Source organism: Mesocricetus auratus, unplaced genomic scaffold (genome assembly GCF_017639785.1).
Source record: "Mesocricetus auratus isolate SY011 unplaced genomic scaffold, BCM_Maur_2.0 Super-Scaffold_4256, whole genome shotgun sequence".
Classification (NCBI taxonomy): domain Eukaryota; kingdom Metazoa; phylum Chordata; class Mammalia; order Rodentia; family Cricetidae; genus Mesocricetus; species Mesocricetus auratus.
Window position 1 is genome coordinate 115,875,218 of NW_024429182.1, and position 17,403 is coordinate 115,892,620.

The 17,403-nt window shown below is 51.5% G+C and overlaps 1 protein-coding gene across 2 annotated transcripts in view; it reads right to left on the bottom strand.

The window, feature by feature from the left end:
- Positions 1–1,041: 1,041 nt before the first annotated feature.
- Positions 1,042–17,403, bottom strand: part of Alpk3 (alpha kinase 3) — a 40,287-nt gene continuing 23,925 nt past the window's right edge. For both annotated transcript variants that reach the window (XM_013118908.3, XM_021231667.2), the window contains 9 exons: positions 11,643–13,704; positions 10,712–10,859; positions 10,249–10,376; positions 10,085–10,120; positions 8,319–8,599; positions 6,578–6,666; positions 5,431–5,654; positions 3,165–3,213; positions 1,042–2,649 (listed from right to left, as the gene is read on the bottom strand). In XM_013118908.3, the coding sequence (XP_012974362.1) occupies positions 2,304–2,649; positions 3,165–3,213; positions 5,431–5,654; positions 6,578–6,666; positions 8,319–8,599; positions 10,085–10,120; positions 10,249–10,376; positions 10,712–10,859; positions 11,643–13,704 (3,363 nt within the window). In that variant the 3' untranslated portion in view covers positions 1,042–2,303. The remainder of the gene's footprint in view (positions 2,650–3,164; positions 3,214–5,430; positions 5,655–6,577; positions 6,667–8,318; positions 8,600–10,084; positions 10,121–10,248; positions 10,377–10,711; positions 10,860–11,642; positions 13,705–17,403) is intronic.

Below are 17,403 nucleotides of genomic sequence, written 5' to 3' on the forward strand. Positions count from 1 at the left end.
CTTTCTGTCCTTCTGTTCTCCATTCCTCTTAGCGTGGGTGTGGCACACCTGTAATCCCAGGGTTCAGGGCCAACCTCTCACTTATTATATAATGAGTTTGGGCTACCTGAGACGCTGTTTCAAAAACAATCCTCAGCTTTGGGAATACATTTTGGAATACTGCCTCTCTCCCACCCTGTGAGTCCCTGAGCCCCAGGCCAGATTGTCTTGGCTAGAATTTGAATTTTGGTGGAGGAACCTCCTGGGGATAAAGGTAGCAGCTACTAGGTTAGCCTTCCCCAAGCCTAACCATTCAACTATTATTTTGGTTCTGTGGGTGAGCTAGTTCAATATCCTTCCCACAGCCATTTTTCTCCATAGAGTTGGTCCAAGTTATTATTTCTGCTGCTTAAATCCACATCCTAAAAGATACATATCTCTCCCAAACTGATGCATGTTGCCTTTCAAAAGCTGCCAGTCTGGGTCTGGTGCTTACTACATACGTGTCTGCTGAATGAATGAATGCATGAACAATGGCCCAGATCTCACTGGATGTGCAGGCTGTAGAACTGGGGGCACCCCAGGGCAAGAGGAAAGAGCGAGGAGTCACCTGACCAGGGAGGAGGTAGAGAAATTACAAGCATCCCCGTATAAGGCCCTGGGTGGGGCGGGGCGGGGCAGGGCGGGGCGTGAGCACTTGCTGAGAAGGACTAAAGGACCAGCAGGGGGGTGAAAGGCAGCTGCCCTGCTGTTGGGCCCCATTTGCTGGTGGAAGCAGCGGAGATGAAGTTTCTGCTGAGCCCCTAGCTCTGCTCTTCTCGGACCCCTTCCTTCTAGTTCCTCTCCCAAATGAAGACTGGATACAGAGGGGATTAAGTTCCCAGGCCCCTGCTGCAGGGCAGGAGCCATCAGCGCCACTGCACTGTTTGTAACATGCACTGTCCAGCAGCCACAGATGGCTGAGGCCAGACCAGGCTAGGAGCCAAATCAGATCCATTTTGCCACAGGCCCAGGGACTACAGAGAGCCTGCTAGACCATTCTTAATCAATAGTCACACCAGATGAGGGTAACAAACAGGACACACAGTTGCTGCCTTTATTGCATAACAAGGGGAGCAGGCTAGCTCCAGACCTACCCCATCCTGGGTCTCAAGGAGGGGTGTCTAGAAGGACCCACCCAGCACAGAAAGTCCCTGGGAACACACACCTGAGCATCTGGAGTTGAGCCCCAGGATCAAGAGCGATGGTTGGAGGTAGGTACAGAGATGTCCTTCTCAACCCCAGCACACAAATGATTGCGACCCTCCCGGGACACGCCGTGTCCCCCACCCTCATGAGGAAGAGTCCCAGTCATCTCCTTTAGGACAGAGATGTGACATTGACTACAACCCCACTGCTATCAGAACAAAGCACAAGGTGCCTCAAAGTCAAAGCCCTCCCTCTGCCCCCAGTAGTGCCCTCATGCCGCCTCCCTCCTCCTGAGCAGAGAAGCGGGGAGAACCAGGGCAGAGTGCACTGAGGTGGAGTGAAGCCAGAGAGGCTGTTCCTCGCCCAGCCATTGGTCGGGAAGGAAGGAGCCTGCGGACAAAGGGACGAGCAAAAGCCGGTGCAGGGCAGGCAGCAGACTGCTCTGGGTTCAAAGCCTGGGATGGGGGTGTGTGCAAGGAAGAATGGGAAACAAGTAAGTGCCAGAGTGACAAGAACATGGATCATCAACAGCAAAACAAAACAAAACTCTGCACAAAGACAGGGTGGGCTTCAGAAGGGGCCTGGGTCCCATCTGGACTCGGGACAGGTTAGTTGCAGGATGAGTGGTGATGAATGAGGCAAGAGGCTGAGAGGAGATGGAACCCTGAGAGTCACAGGCTAGACCCCACAGGAAGTCTGGTGCCCTGAGGACAGCGAGAGGGCCAGGGTAAGCATGGGTGAAAGGTCAATGCTGGCCCGCAGGCCCCAGAGTGCTCGTGCGGCGGCTGGGGTCAAGAGGGCAGAGCTCGTGGAGAGCAGAACTCGTGGAGAGGACTCGGAGCCTCCAGCAGTGGCAAGTGTAAACTTAAATGGGGGCCGAGGCCACCAGGTACTTGGAGGTGGGCCCCACTTGGCGGCCTGGGAGCCTTGGGCAACAATGGCACTAGAAGAGGCCAACAGGCCATGTGCCATGCCCAACACCTTTCACTGAGGTGAAACTACTCAGAGAAGTCCCCAAGAGGTACCTGCTTTGGGTACCTTCTCTGGTTAGTCCTGAATTGAAAACATCTCCATCCGGTTCAAGCTGCTTCCTGTTGGTCTGCTGTCGGGTAGAGGCCCCCAGCCTCCTGTTGGGGCTACCGCATGCCTTGGGCCTTAGAGCCCCCCTCTTGGGCAGGGGCCTGTCCCAATAACTGAACAGTGACTGCCTCGGAGGCCTGAGGTGTGGCCTTGAAGCTGGGAGCATTCTTCCGGGAGCCCTGAGGACTTGGAACACCTTTCTTCTGAGGCTGGGGGCTCAGCTGGGAGCCTTTCCTGCCAGAAGATGGACTCTTGGAGCCTTTGGCCTTGGCTTGGGGGTGGGCAGCCTCAGGGACCTTGAGGGGTTTCAACCTCAGCATCTCACAGTAGGTATTGCACTGGTGTGAAGAGGCAAACTGGTCCAGCAGGGCAGGGAAACAGCTCTCCTTGAGGCCTTGGTATCTGCAACCAAACACAAGAGCTGAGCGGGCCCTACTATGTCAAGGTGCACGGTAGCTGGCTGACATCAGAGGGCTGTGCTGTACCAGAATGCTACCTCAGGTGGTTCCCTCCCAAACTCAGATTTAAAATGGGTTCCTCATACCCTGGCACAGAGGAGTCATCATATGGGCCGTTTTTTAAAATGTAGATTGCTGTAGTCTGGTGGCCTGGCAGTCTAGTTGTTCTGGCTGTAGGACCTTTGCTCATCTATGTCCTGAAGCTTTCTCAAAGATGAAGGAAGCGGAAGAGGGCCCAGAATTGTAGGAAGATTTTTGTGTGGGCATTGTGGGTTACGGTTATGGGGTGGGGAGGATCAGTTTCCCCAGGCTGTCACCAGTTACTACATGGTCACGGTTCACACGACTGGGACTATGCAGCCCCAGGCTCAGCGCCTCAGGGAAGGAGAGTCATGGTGAGTCAGGGTATCTGACACCCTGGGAAGACTCCAAGACATTCTGTCTTCAAGAAGCACTCACCCTCGAAGTTTGGTAGCGATCTGTACGTCTGTCATCTTCCAGTCAACCCCTGCGGGAAGAAAATAGGGGGTTGATGGCAACCTGGCCAGCTGTTGGGACCCCGTGTCTCCAGCATGGTATCACCTTAGAAAGAAACTTCTAAGTTGACTGGAGCCAACTCTGCAAGCCAGTGTAGCTTATAAGTCAGGCCAGTCCACACAGTGGATCATTTGTGGGCTCTGAACTAAAACCTTCTCCCTCCCCCTAACAGGGTAACTGTCCTGAAGAGCCCCAACAGTTAGCCCCCCAATAGTTGGAAAATTACTAAGCTGTCCCATCCTTGGACATGAACAGCTACACTTAAACATCTTCCCCTGGTGGTCCTCAAGGACTTGAAAATATTTCCCAGATCTCAGTCCTCAAGGACTTGGGAATATTCCCCAGACCTCAAGGTTCCAGGCCGGTCACAAAGTTCAGCCAGGGCACAGACATTGCCTGAGACAGATAACGAGCCAGTCAGCCAGACAGCCACAAGCATACGTGATTCATGAAGGTCTGGCACCAACTTCCAAACTCCCCTTGTACCCCATCACCCCGTTTGCGGTTTTAGCCTTTAAAAACTCGCTGTAATTTCTGCTCGGGGTTCACTCCTTCCCAAGGCTGCTGAACCCTGGTGCGCTGGCTTAATAAAAATCCTCTTGTGTTTTGCAGTGAACTTCGGCTCCCTGGTGGTCTTTGGAGCGAGGGTCCTGAGAGAAAGACTGAAGGGTCTTTCAGTCCAACCAGGGAAGAGAAGATAGGAGTGAGACCAGCAGAAATACAACACTGGCTAAGACAAGAGTTTGCACTCTCAAGAAGGCAACAGGCTCTCTAAGACACCAGGGAGTCAGGTAAGTAAAGGAGAACACGGCCTGGCACAGCGGGGATGGGAAAACATCTCCCAGGGAGGTTAGTCCATAAGTGTCTCAGCATTCAGATTCGGACCTATGCCCCCCTTTACAAGCTGCCTAGCATCTCTCCAGAAGCCGCCTTTCCCTCACAGCCTGGAGTCATCATGTGACAAACGTGAGCTGTGGATCGAGACGGAACTAGGTTTAGATTTCACTATCTTCTGAGTTGTATGCTTCATTTATCGCATTCCATTTTGTGTTATACTAATGAGACTTGCATGGAATTTTAGCTTGCAAAAGGCCTTCCCAAAGGCAGGGTCTCGATGCTGATCACAAGTCTGAGGGGCACGAAGATACCATGCGAGAGAATGAAAGGCAACTACAGCCCAGAGAGATCGATGGCTTGCCCTGCCTGAGTGTTGCTTCCCTTCTGATTGCTTTGGTGTTTGTTTTATTTTATCTGTAGTTTAATAAGACGGTCTTGCTAATTTCCTGACTGCGTTTCCATAGTGCTGACATGATAGGTGTGCACTGTGAATTAATATAGTAGACGATGATGGCTTGGTATATCACCTAGTTACACACACACACACACACACACACACACTTACTTCTCCAGTAGCCCAGGCTATCTTTAAACTCTCTATGTAGCCAAGGATGACCACAAACTCCTGATCTTTCTGTCTCTATTTGCAGAGTGTTGGGATGACAGTTTGTCTATGTTTGAGATGGGGTCTCACTTGTTGCTCAGGCTGGCTGCAAACTCGGAATTCTGCTTTAGCTTCGTGCAGCAGCATGGCTGGCAATGAAGTGTTTTGCACTATGGTAGCAGAGTGTTTGGGATGTTTGGGAAGGGAGAAAGTCAAGAGCAGGGCGGCAGGCAAAGGCGGTATCGGAGAGCTGATTGTGGGTTTTGAATTAGATCCCACGGAATGCTCTAGAAAATAAGCAAGTGGGCCTGAACTGAACCCCTTTAAATGCAACTGGGAACAGGGTGCCACTGGGTACATCTGCAAGCCTGGTGCTTGGGAGACAGGAGGCCAGTGTAGTTTACACATCAAGTTCCAGGCCAGCCAGGGCTGTATAGCAAGACCTGTCTCATAAACAAAAGCTTAAAACAAACAAAAGCCCAACTATTGTACGTAAGTTTGCATAATAAATTGAAATCTAAAACAAATCTTTCACTTTTAGGTGGGTCTGGACTTCACATTACAAACTGGCTACACAAGGCCCTGGCGTAGGTAGGGGCTGCATGCACAACGGTCTCTGCCGCATCTTAGTTTTACAGCCATTGTTAACAGGAGGATAAGGGCTTTGTGAGCTAGCAAGCCTGAGCTGAGCTCTGCCTTCTCCGCATGCGTCCACCCCATGCCCCCGTGCATCCTCCACCCGCGAACCTGCCAAATCTGTGACGAGGAAGCTGCCGTTCGTCCACTGATACAGCCAGTGCTGGAAGGTCTGGCACTTCTGCATGGCCTCCGAGCTGCTAGATGCTGCTGGGGCCCCAGCACAGCCCCATTGCCGGGAACAGTAAGACTGCAGGGGCTTGCCCAGATCTTCCTCCAGGGTAGCGTATGGTATGTTGTTTGCAGGCCGGTAGATCAAATAGAGTGGGATGATCCTAAAGATAGTTGCACACTGCAGTAAGTTGGGAGAGTTGGGAGAGTAGCCACAGAGAACACCTTCTCCTGTTCTGTTCATTCATTCTTCCTTCCTTCCTTTCTTTCTTTCTTTTTCAAGACAGGGTTTATCTGTGTAACCTTGGATGTCCTGGAACTCACTCTGTAGATCAGGCTGGCCTCGAACTCACAGAGATCCACCTGCCTCTGCCCCTCTTCCCCACCAAGTGCGTTGATTAAAGGTGTGTGCCACTACCGCCCAGCCTATCCTGTTCATTCCTTACCTATAAGAAGGGACCTTCCTGGAAAGAGTTCTCAGCCCTGGGCATGAAGGACAGAGGGGGCATGGAAAATGACCACTGACTTCAGAGATTGACCCATTCTCTGTGGTCAGTAGGACTAAAATTAAACCCTGCTGTGGCCCCAGGCAGCCTGTGTTTGGGTGAGGGCTGAGGAAAGCATGTGCAAATAGAAAGGACACCTGCAGGAAGAATTTCAGGGATGTCAGCACAACTTGGTGGTTTGGTGCCAGAGGGAGACCAGATGCAGAGAGGCTTTTACTGCTCGTGCCAAGAGTCCACACCGAGCCACTCTGTCCACAGGCCACATTAGAATCTTACCCAGGTGCCTAGCTTGCCCACCCCTCCCCTCCCTCCAGAGCCCCAGAGCCTGTGAAACAGGGAAAATCTCAGCTGATGGTGAAGGGAAGGAATTGGGGGTGGGGGAGTGGTTAAGGCTTTCCTAAAGTGGATAGTGAATCTTGATGTCATTACTTTCAAATGTGGAACCGCTGAGCTGAGTGTGGGGTGACTCTAAGATCACCTGTACCTGGCTGGAACTCGGGAGGGCCCTGGGAGGTTATGAAACCACTGTCTTTGCACAAGCTCAAGGCACGGGCTACCCAACCCCTCTTTGGTACACTTACTCAGGCACCTCCCCAAAGCCAGGCGCTGCCCGGGCTTCAGCTGCGAAGATTTTGCAGTACTCACGACTCATGTTCTGGATCTTGCACCCCTATGGATTAGAAGAAAGCACATCTCACAGCAAGGAAGCTCCATGGCTGTCTGGTGAGACAGTCTGAGAGAACAGACTGCCTTCCCGGGGAACGAAGGTGAATTCCCGACCTATGGAAAGCAGGGCTCGCTGCTTGAGGCTTTCTCCTCTGCGCCCAGTTTTCTCTTCTGAATAACAATGGGCTGCGGGCTTTTTGTCAATTTTAGGTTTTCAAGGTGGCTTCTGACCTGGGTTTACTGGAGCCCTAATGCCAGGGAATGGTGCCCCGGGACCCCTCTGCAGAACTTGGGGCAGACTCTCCTCTCTGCCCACGTTACTCCCTTTTATTTCACATAGTAAGACTTCAACGAGATTGACTTTGAAGTGGGAGAAGGCTTCTGAAAAGAAAAGGATATTTTGGGGACTGAAGAGAGAGATCTGTGGTTGACTGTCTTCCACAGGAACTAGGTTTGATTCCCGGGCTCACGTGTCACCCTCTCCTCAATGTCACACACACATAGGCAAAATACTATACACACACAAAATTTTTTTCAAGACACAGCATTCCTGTGTAACAGTCCTGGCTGTCTTAGCACTCACCCTGTAGACCAGGCTGGCCTGGAACTCACTGAGATCCGACTGCCTCTGCCACCGAGTGCTGGGATTAAAGGTGTGCGCCACCAGCGTCTGGCCCCCAAAAAATTTTTAAGTGACTGTAAAAGCACAAGCCTTTAATCTCAGCATTCAGGAAGCAGGGGCAGAAAGATCTCTGTGAGTTTAAAACCAGCCTGGTCTACATAGTAAATTCCAGGCCAGCCAGAGTTACTTTAGAAAAACTGTAACTCAGCAAGGCATTGGTGGCACACACCTTTAATCCCAGAGATAGGCAGGATCTCTGTGAGTTCGAGACCAGCCTGGTCTACAGAGTGAGTTCCAGGACAGCCTCCAAAGCTACAGAGAAACCCTGTCTCTAAAAACAAAAGCAAAACAACAACAAAAACAAACAAAAAACCTGACTCAAAAGACAACTCTCTCTCTCCTCTATCTCCCCTCTATCTCTCTTCTCTCTCTCTCTCTCTCTCTCTCTCTCTCTCTCTCTCTCTCTCTCTCTCTCATATATATATATATATATATATATATATATATATATATATATATATGTGTGTGTATGTAGGGGCTGAGTAAAAGGCTCAATGGGTAAGAGCATTTGCTGCACAATCATGAAGACCTGAGTTCAAATTCCAAGGATCCATGTAAAAGTCAGCCTTGGCTATGTGCAGTCCTGTATCTGGGCTGCTAGGGTTTCCCGGCTGCCAGCCTAGCTGCAGGTTCAGTAAAAGACCCTGTTTCAAGTGAATAAAGCAGAGAGTGATAGGGCAGAATACCCAACATTCTCCCTTGTCTTCTGCATGGACACACATGTGTGGAAACAACACACAGATAATTCGAAACATAGATTCTAAATTATCTGAGACTCTAACGTTCTCTGAGGCCAAGGGTCTGGTTTCACAGCTGCAGCTCAGCCAGTCCCTGAAGCCCCACCCTAGAAGCCTTGTGAGCTTGAAATGAAGGTGGTGTCTATCTCTATATGGGGCTTCCAAAAGAACCCAGATTGGGGAAGGCAAAGAGGTAATAGAGTAGGTGGGGGTTAGGTGGGGGGAGGGGGGCAGTACCTGGATAGTGACGTCATAGTTTCTGCCCAGAAGAGAAGTCTCGCTGCTGGGTCCGAACACAAGCAGGCTGGATACCTTGATGACACACGTGCGGCCGGATTCGAAGATGGGTTCTAGCCCATAGATGACCTTGGCCTGCGAAGCCTTTTGAAGGCCACATCCATGTCCACCCCCTCGGAGTTCCTCGCTCACCAGTCGCCCAAAGAGCTTGTCCCCCCAGCATCCAGAATCAGCCAGACCCTTAGCAAACACCATGGGGGTCATCTCAATCTCTTCTCCAACTGAAGGGGACAGGAGAGACATGAGAACTCCTATCTCCTGCCTGACCGATGCAGGGTCACACAGGAGGGCGTTTGGTGCGGAAGCTGGACTCCTACCACTTAGCATCGGTCCTACGGCGCCGTCAGACAGTGAATGCCCCCCAGAAGAGCCTGCAGAGGGCCAGGTCTTCTACAGCATTTGCAGTCAACACAGATCCCCAGAATGACCTCATAGAGTTAAGTGTTTTGAGTAAAGAATTCAGTGACTTTACTTCAACCAACATGTCTGACGAAAATAAGTTTACCGGGCCCATTCAATAGCAGTGAGCAGCACCAGTGCCCAGCATGGTCACTCAGTACTGCTTCCCACTGAGAGGAAGTAGAACTCTCTGAAGAAACAATAGGAAGTGTACAGTATGGATCTAAACCACTGAACACCACCAGAAAACAAGGACATGACCACGAACTCAGGAAAGCCAGGCCTCAGGGTGCAGGCCTTTCCATCCTCGATACTTGGGAGGCTGAGGCCACAGGACCACAGGGTGAAGGCCTGTCTGGGCTCCTATGGGTGAACATAGTAGCCCAGACAGTGTAAGCAACTTGCTGATACTCTGTCTCAAAATAAAAGGTAAGAAAGGCAGATGGAGATAAGCTCAATAGGAGAGCATTTGCTTAGTATATGCCAGGACTTGGGTTCAATCCCCACGACTGTAAAAACAAAACAACAATGAAAACTACTGAATATTTGTCAAAAGAGCATAAGAGCCAACCAAAGGGGCTCCATTTGGCCCAAAATGAAGCATTTTTAGCAACAAAGAGAATAATCAGTGTAAAGCACTGTGCATATCAAATATGTTAAAATCCCACTACCCTTTCGGAGTTCCTCATTCACCAATCACCCAAAGAGCTGTCCCCCAGCAGCCAGAGTCAGCCAGACCCGTAGCTATCAGTTAGAAGAAGCACACAGATGGACAGATTTGGTACACAAGATATGGTGAACAAAATCTAGACTATGAGAACTTCTACAGGGGTTGGGCAGACAGCTCAGGTTGTAGAGCATGAGGACCTGAGTTCAATCCCCTGTCAGGGAACACTGTCATGAATCCTGGCCCCAGAGAAACAGAGACAGGAAGATCCCCAGGGTTCAATGGCCAGCCAAATTGAAGAGATCCAGGTCTCAGTGAGAGAACATATCTCAAAAAGGGAAATTCTGAGGAGCAACACTCCAAGTTGATCACTAGCATCTACATACATGTTTGAGTATGTACTCACACATACATACACACAAATTCTATTCATCAAGTGACTTCAACAAATGAATGGCAAGAGAGAAAGCAGATGGGGGGGTATCAGTTCTCCATCATCCCCCCAAGCCATATCTTAAAGTGGGGAGCCGAGGGAAGCAGCATGCAGACTTAGGAAAGATCGTAAACCCTAAGGAAGGAATCCCTGCGAAGGGCGGAGCTGAGGATGAAGGCCCACCCTCCTACCCAGAGTACAACATACCTTCACCTTCCTCTCTGGAGATGAAGCCAGACAGCACTGTGTGGAGAGAAAGAGGATGCCACTGCCTTCAGGCTGTCTGTCCCCGCAGAGCACCACCCCTGCACCGCACAGCGCTGCCAACCACAAGGTCAGGCCAGCTAAGATCCTAGCGGCAGGACACTCACCCTCGGGGCTGAGGCAGAAGTCAGTGGAGGCTGAGCCGTGCTCATTATGGATGGTACAGCGATACATGCCACAGTCCACGGGAGACGCCTGCACGATGGCCAAGGCCGCCGGCCCCTCGTCCCCTGCACTGCAGAGAATGGAGAACTTTCTTGTGAGGGTCATCACCATGACACGGGGCCTTCAACCCAACTCTCACAGGCTGCTGGGAACCCAGGCCCTGGGGAGGCGATGAGAAGTCCCACGGTTGGGGACGGGTCCCCAGGCACACAGGTGACACTCGCTGTGTGATTTAAGCCCTCTGGGCTTCAATTTTCTGATCTCCACATGAAGTAACAGACTCACTCATTGGGGCTGTCCACTGTGAGGTGAAATGAGGGGATGGACTGGAAACCTTAGGACAACGTCCAACGTGACTGTAACTGGGGAGCCTGGTCAGGAGGTGGTGGTACCCAGGTGGCTTACCTCCTGCTCACCTCGCCCACTGGGTGCTGATCCTTTGCCCAAGTCAAGACTGAGTCACTAACGATGTTGAAAAACTGGCACCAGAGCTTCAGACTGCCAGAAGAGTCTGGAAACTGCTCCACCCGGATTTTCCGGATCACCTGTGGGGCTGCGGACAGGAGCCCCGTTATATCTCCAGTACCCTGTGTCCTCGGGCCACACCCTTGCATCCCTGGTTTCCCTGGGAAACAGGCTGAGAGAAAGCAGCAAACATAAACCCAGCATTTCGTAGCCCTGGCTGCCTCCCACCTACATCTTAGGCTTCTACCCTGACCCCACCTGCAGCACACACACCTTAATCAGGAAAATAAAAACCACCCCAACTCCAGGCTGGGGAGGGACTGGTAGCCAAGCACATCAACAGTGACAAGCAGTCAAGTAAGGTTCCTGTCTTGACAGACCTGCCTTCGATCTTATCTTGACCAGGGGTAACAAGTCTGTAAAGGGTGATGGTGGTGGTACAGTTAGGATGCCACTGAAGCCGTGCTCTGCACTGAGTGGTGCCTTTCTGTTTGCTTGCTTTGTTTTTGCTGTTTGGTTTGGTTTTTCAGACAGGGTCTCCCAGCGTAGCCTGGGCTGATCTCGAACTTTCTCAGTTCTTCTGCCTTAGTCTCTGGAGTGCTGGGATCAAAGATGTCTCCCACAATACCTCACCTAGTCCTTGATTTCTCCCATGCCTTGACCCCTCACGGCACCACAGCTACTGCCACTGTCACCTCATTTCGTGAGGAAGGAGAGCATGAAAACTGCCAGGCCTTTCTGACGGCTCATAAAGTACCCGCTGATCCCTAGCAGGGAGGAGACCCTCCCCCACCGCAGGATGATGCTGGACATAGGAGTACCAGGCTCAACTAGGCTACCTTCCTGGCAGCCCTCCCCTCCCCACACTCACCTTTAAGCAGGTCTTTGGCTTTCCTTGGCTTGGCTAGAGCTTCCTGCTTGCCTTCCTCCAGGGCGGGCTCTGAGTCCAGGCCACTGGCTTTGGGTCTGGGGCCCAGGTCTCCTGGTGCAGACTCTTCTTCTGTCCCGGGTACCTCTAACATGCTGGTCTTTCGGGCCTGGGTAGGGGACCGTCTCTCCCGCCCTGGTGTCCCTGGAGACCCAGGTGTCAGGCCCTTCCTGAGTCCCTGAGGGGAAACTGTAGGGCTCTCCCGTTCTTCAGCCTTGTTCGAGTCTCCATCTGAGGTCGCTCTGACCTTAGGGAGGAACCGCTTCCTCCGGGCCCCGAGAGCCAGTTCCTCGGGGGTAGCTGCAGGGAGACCTGTCAAAGCCTCCCCTGGGGTCGCGTCTTCTCGAGGGGCTCCCCGGGTCCTGCTCTCTGCGGTTTGCTCACCCACTTCCCCCAGCAGTCCTTTCTTGTCACTTTCCTGGGAGATCTCCTCCCTGGAATCCCCTCCCTCACCAGCACCAGACGCTTCCTCACCCACCACGATGGCAGGGATGGTGAGGGGGCTGGGACACGGGGCCCGGGAGCACTGGGCAGCAGCCAGAGCCTGCTGGCCAGCCTGCACCTCACGGTCCAGGAGGCCAGTGAGGCGGCGGGAGGTGCAGGGGCTCAGCAACAGGGTCTGCGCACTCTGCACCAAGTGATTGTTCTCCACACGTTCCAGGATGCGCCTCGATGTCCTGGGACTCAGCCCGGCCACTTCCACAGTGGGGACCAGAGTAGAGGAGGAAACTAGGCCTCCAGGGGCAGCCTCTCCCCGGGACGGTGCCCCAGCTTCACCCGTCTCTGGGCTGGAGAGCTTCAGCAGCAGAAGCAAGTAGTTCTTCAGGGAGTCTATCAGCCCAGGGTCACAGCTCCGGGTCCCTGAGGATCTCCCCTCCACATTTGGCTCCTTGGCACAGGCTCCCCCACTGCTGGTAGCCATGGCTTCTGGTGGGTGACTCTGGGTGGGGGACCCTGGCCCCAGCTGCAGAGTGGAAGCAGAACTCAGCAGGTCCTGGTCCGTGGAGGGGAGGAAGTCGTCCATGCCCATGTGCTGAGAAGCTGTGTGGCTGGGTAGCCCCTCCTGCAGTCTATCAGTCAGGCCTGGTCCAGAAGAAGAGGGCGTGGTGGGTACCTCCTGACTCGAGTCAGTCGAATGCCCACCAGGGAGATCCACATACAGCGTTTCCCCAGGCTGCTCCTCCTTGGGACACTGAAACAGGCTGGCTTCTTGATTGGCTTTAACCAGACCTAACCACTGTGGCCTTGGATGGGTTTCTCCTCCCAACTGTTCTGAGTCCCCCTCAGGAGGCAGCTGTGCTGGGCACATAGGGTTTCCTGACAGGGGACCTAGTAAAGAGTCCTCATTACTTTTGAAGGCTGTTTCTACTGGCTCTTCAGAACTAAGCATGAAACCAGATTTTTCTTGGACATGAGATGCTTCTGGGCACGTCTCAAAACATTCCATAGCCTGATCATCTCTAGGGCACTCTGATGGTGAGAGTTTGAGGGCCCTGGGTGGTGAGCTGTGGCTGGCCACAGACGGCTGCTCCGATTGGGTTTTGAAAGCCGTGGAGATGCTGTCCATTAACTGTGTCTCCTTTTCTTCCTGAATCCTTGTGTCTCTTGGGTCTCGCTGCAATATCTCATCCACCTGTGTCTGTCCTACCTGCGTACCCACCCTTCCCTGCGTCACCGGATCCTTCTGTGCGCTCCCGTCTGACTGTGGCCTCTCACTTCCTTGTGTCACAACGTCCACCTGTTCCTTCTCGTCCAACTGTGTCCCCTGGGAGGCTTGTGTGCCGTCTCCCTGAGTCCCTCCATCCGCGTGCAGCTTTCCATCTGTCTGTGTTTCCTTCCCGCCTCCGGTTCTCCCATCAGCTTGTGTCCTCCCGTCCTCTGGAGCGTCCGTATCCATGGGCTCCGTGCCACCTTGATTTCCAGGGGTGCTGTGATGGACAGAGACGGCATTGGGGCTGCCGCTGGAAGCCGTGGCAGGAGCCGTGGCTGCTTGGGACTCCAGAGCCTGAGGACACATGGCCAAAAGCAAAGTCTTAGCTATACATGTTGGGCTCTCTGCAGTACGGCACCCCAGCTTTCTCTGACCTCAGCAGAACTGATCTGAAGGGAACCTTGCCACTGGGTTCCTCAGGCTGAAGGTCGGGCAGAGACATATGACAGAACCCCAAAGTCTCATGTACTGATCCCAGAAACTAGGTTAAGGTTAACAGAATCCAGGCCTATCTGGCCTTCTGGTCTCTCCCTGAATGAATCCTGCCTTGAAAGACTCTACTCATGGCTGACCCTGCCTTTGCCTCTGCCATTTGGAGGATATTGTCCTTGCCCCAGGGCTCCCAAACGTCCATTTGCCTTTGTTTTTGTTTTTTTCTCTCTGTCTCCTTCTCTCTACCCCTTCCTACCTCCCTCTCTGTCTGTCTGTCTTTTGGAAAGTAGAGAGCAGGGTTTTCAAACAAGGTCATATGCAGCACAGTCCAGCCTCAAACTCATTCTGTAGCTGAGGCAGGCCTTGAACTACTGATCCTCCTGCCTCAGCTTCCTAAATGCTGCAATTATAGGCACAAACTACCATCCTGGCCAGTCCTTCTCTTATGTAATAATTGGCCTGTATAGAATTATAGGTAGACTGAAAGAATTTAAAAATGTATACTGACAATGGCCTCAGTGATAGCATCTACCAGTGATACTGGGCATGTGGGAATATCACGATGTCATCCAAACAGATTCAAGGAGCCCTGAATGGCACCTATGCCAAGAAATCAAGCATCGTCAGGGTTCTCTTTATAGCTGCTACCGAAGAGCACTGTGCTGGGCTCCCACACACCAGGCAGACAGACTGTCTCTGTCACTTCTCACTACAATATGAACTAGCCCCCTTACAAGACAACAATGCTGGGGCAGGGTGGCTCCCAGGGTAAGAGCACGTGTGGTGCAAGTCTGATGGCCTGAGTCTGATCCCCTGATGCTTCCGTAATCCCGGAGCTCCCCCTGCAAGACAGAACAGCCTGAGCTCGTGGGCCAGCAAGCCTGAAATACACACTGGTGCTGAAAACAAGAATGACCCCTCCGACCTACACACACACACACACACACACACACACACACACACACACACACACACACACACGGGGGGGGTGGTATAATGAAGTAAAATAAAATGTAAGGCCAGGTGTAATGGTGCATGCCTTTAATCCCAGCACTTGGGAGGCAGAGGTAGGCAGATCTCTTTAAAGTTCAAGTCCAGCCTGGTCTAGAGTGAGTTCCAGGACAGCTAGAGCTACACAGAGAAACCCTGTCTTGAAAAAAAAAAAAAAGAAGGGAGGGAGGGAGGGAGGGAGGGAGGGAGGGAGGGAGGGAGGAAGGAAGGAAGGAAGGAAGGAAGGAAGGAAGGAAGGAAGGAAGGAAGGAAGGGAGATTATTGGGCAAAGAAGCTTATTTTGAACACATGGGGCTTATGTGTCATTCCTCTGGTCGTGACTTGATGAAGCACCTAAAGAACAAAATTCAGTCAACCAAAAGATGATTGAGAAAGAAAGTCACAAAGGCCAGGTGGTGGTGACTCACGCCTTCAACACCAACACTCAAGAGACAGAGGCAGGAGGATCTCTGTGAGTTTCAGGCCAGCAGGGTCTACAGAGCAAGTTCTAGGACAGCCAGAGCTACAGGGAAACCCTGTCTCGAAAAACAGAGCAAAACCAAAAAGTCATAAGGATACAGTGGAAAGCACTACATGTATTTCTCTTATGGAATCATGGAATCCTGGAATGAAGACTAAAGCCAGTGGAATTTGAGTGGATGATCAGAACATCAGTGAGACATGCCTACACGGCACAGATGCCCAGCTCCACAAAAACAGAAGCAGAAGGTGGCAGGTGGCATCACTAATAAAAGCAACCCAGGAGCCAGGCTGGAGACTCAGGGAAAGTGGTAAAGTGCTCACCGAGCATGCCCAAGGCCCTGGTCCCATCCCCAGCCCTGTATAAACCAGGAGTGACTCCTCAGGAGTTGGAGGCAAGAGGAGCAGAAGTTCAAACTATCCTCAGCTACAAACCCAGTTTAACCTGGGATACTTGTGACCCTGATTCAAAACCAAACAACCAGGCATGGTGGCCCAGCCTTTAGTCCTAGACAGAAGCAGAGGCAGGCAGGTCTCTATATAGTAAGTTCCAGGTCACCTAGACACACTAGGAACGTGTGTGTGTGTGTGTGTGTGAGAGAGAGAGAGAGAGAGAGAGAGAGAGAGAGAGAGAGAGAGAGAGAGAGAGAGAGAGAGAGAGAGAGAGACTTAACTATACAAAGATTACTTACTAATGACGGTAACTACATTGTTTCTCCTCTGTCAGACATACTGACCCTGTTCTTTGTCTACCTAAAAACTGCCCTCATCCTTGAAGATCTTAGTCAAGGTTCCTCTCACCTCTGAAGACTTTGTAATTTCTCCCAACCCTCTAAAATATAAGTGGCTCCGTCCCTATGCACACAGCAAACACACTTAACTTCATCATCACACCATCATTCTTTATGGCAATTATTTATCATGTGTGTGTATCCATCTGCTAATCTGTGAACCCCTTCTCTCTGACAAGGGTCCAGCACAAGCCTAGGTCAGAGTTAGAGACCAGTAATTATATCGCAGATGTATGAATACTTCTCTACATGTCTACAAGGGCTGAGCCCTCCGAACAACAAAATGTGTTTAGGTGTGTGCACAAACAGCATATTTTTGTGTATGTTGTGCGTGGGTATGCACGCAAGTACATGTGCGGGGACACGCATTCACATGTATGTACAGGCCAGAAGTCAACTTTGGGTATGGTCCTTTAGGAGCTTTCCCCTTGATTTTTGAGACAGGATCTTTTACTTGAACCTGAGAGTCACCAGTTCAGCTAGGCTGACTGACCAGTGTACCCCAGGGATCTTCCTGTCTCTGCTTCCCCAGTGCTGAGATTACAAGCATATGTCACTATTTCCAGCTTTTTAAGATTGAACTCGGGTACTCGTATTTGTGTGGCAAGCAATTTAGCAACTGAGCTAGTTCCCCATTCCCATCAACATATCTCTTTAGACAAATATGCAAGCTGGGGCTGGAGAGACGGCTCAGTGGTAAAGAGCACTTGTTCTTCTTGCAGAGGACCTGGATCCGGTTCCCAAGAGCCACATGGTGGTTCACATGTGTAATTCCAGTTACAAGGGCTCTCATGCCCTCTTTTGACTCTGTGGTTGCTGGGCACACACATGGTGCAAAACACATACGTAAAATAAATTTAATTATTTTTTGTTATACAGAGGGAACCTACGTGGTATCATATAAACTTTTCTATTACAAATAGCCCTAGCTGGCTTTACTGCCATCCTCTCTCACCCACTTTGTAAATCCTCAGAGACTGCAGAGCCAGTGATCATCTCTCCAGACCCCTCTTCCGCAATTCCGTCTCCTTTGTGCGTCTTTGTCTTTTTCATTATTTCCCATGGTCTCTTCATCTTCAGCAATCCCATCTCCCTGGTATTTGTCATGAGTGCACTTTGGACTGCTATCTGGTTGTTTGTTTGTTTGTTTGTTTCTTATCAAGGCGCCTTCTACTGTGATGAACAATGCCCCAACTTTATCCTCTCTGGCCTGATTACACACACCATCATCTTTATCATCACACAAGAGGAATTCCTTGCTCCCTGGAGTGTACTTTAGACACTTCTCCTCTTCTTTCAG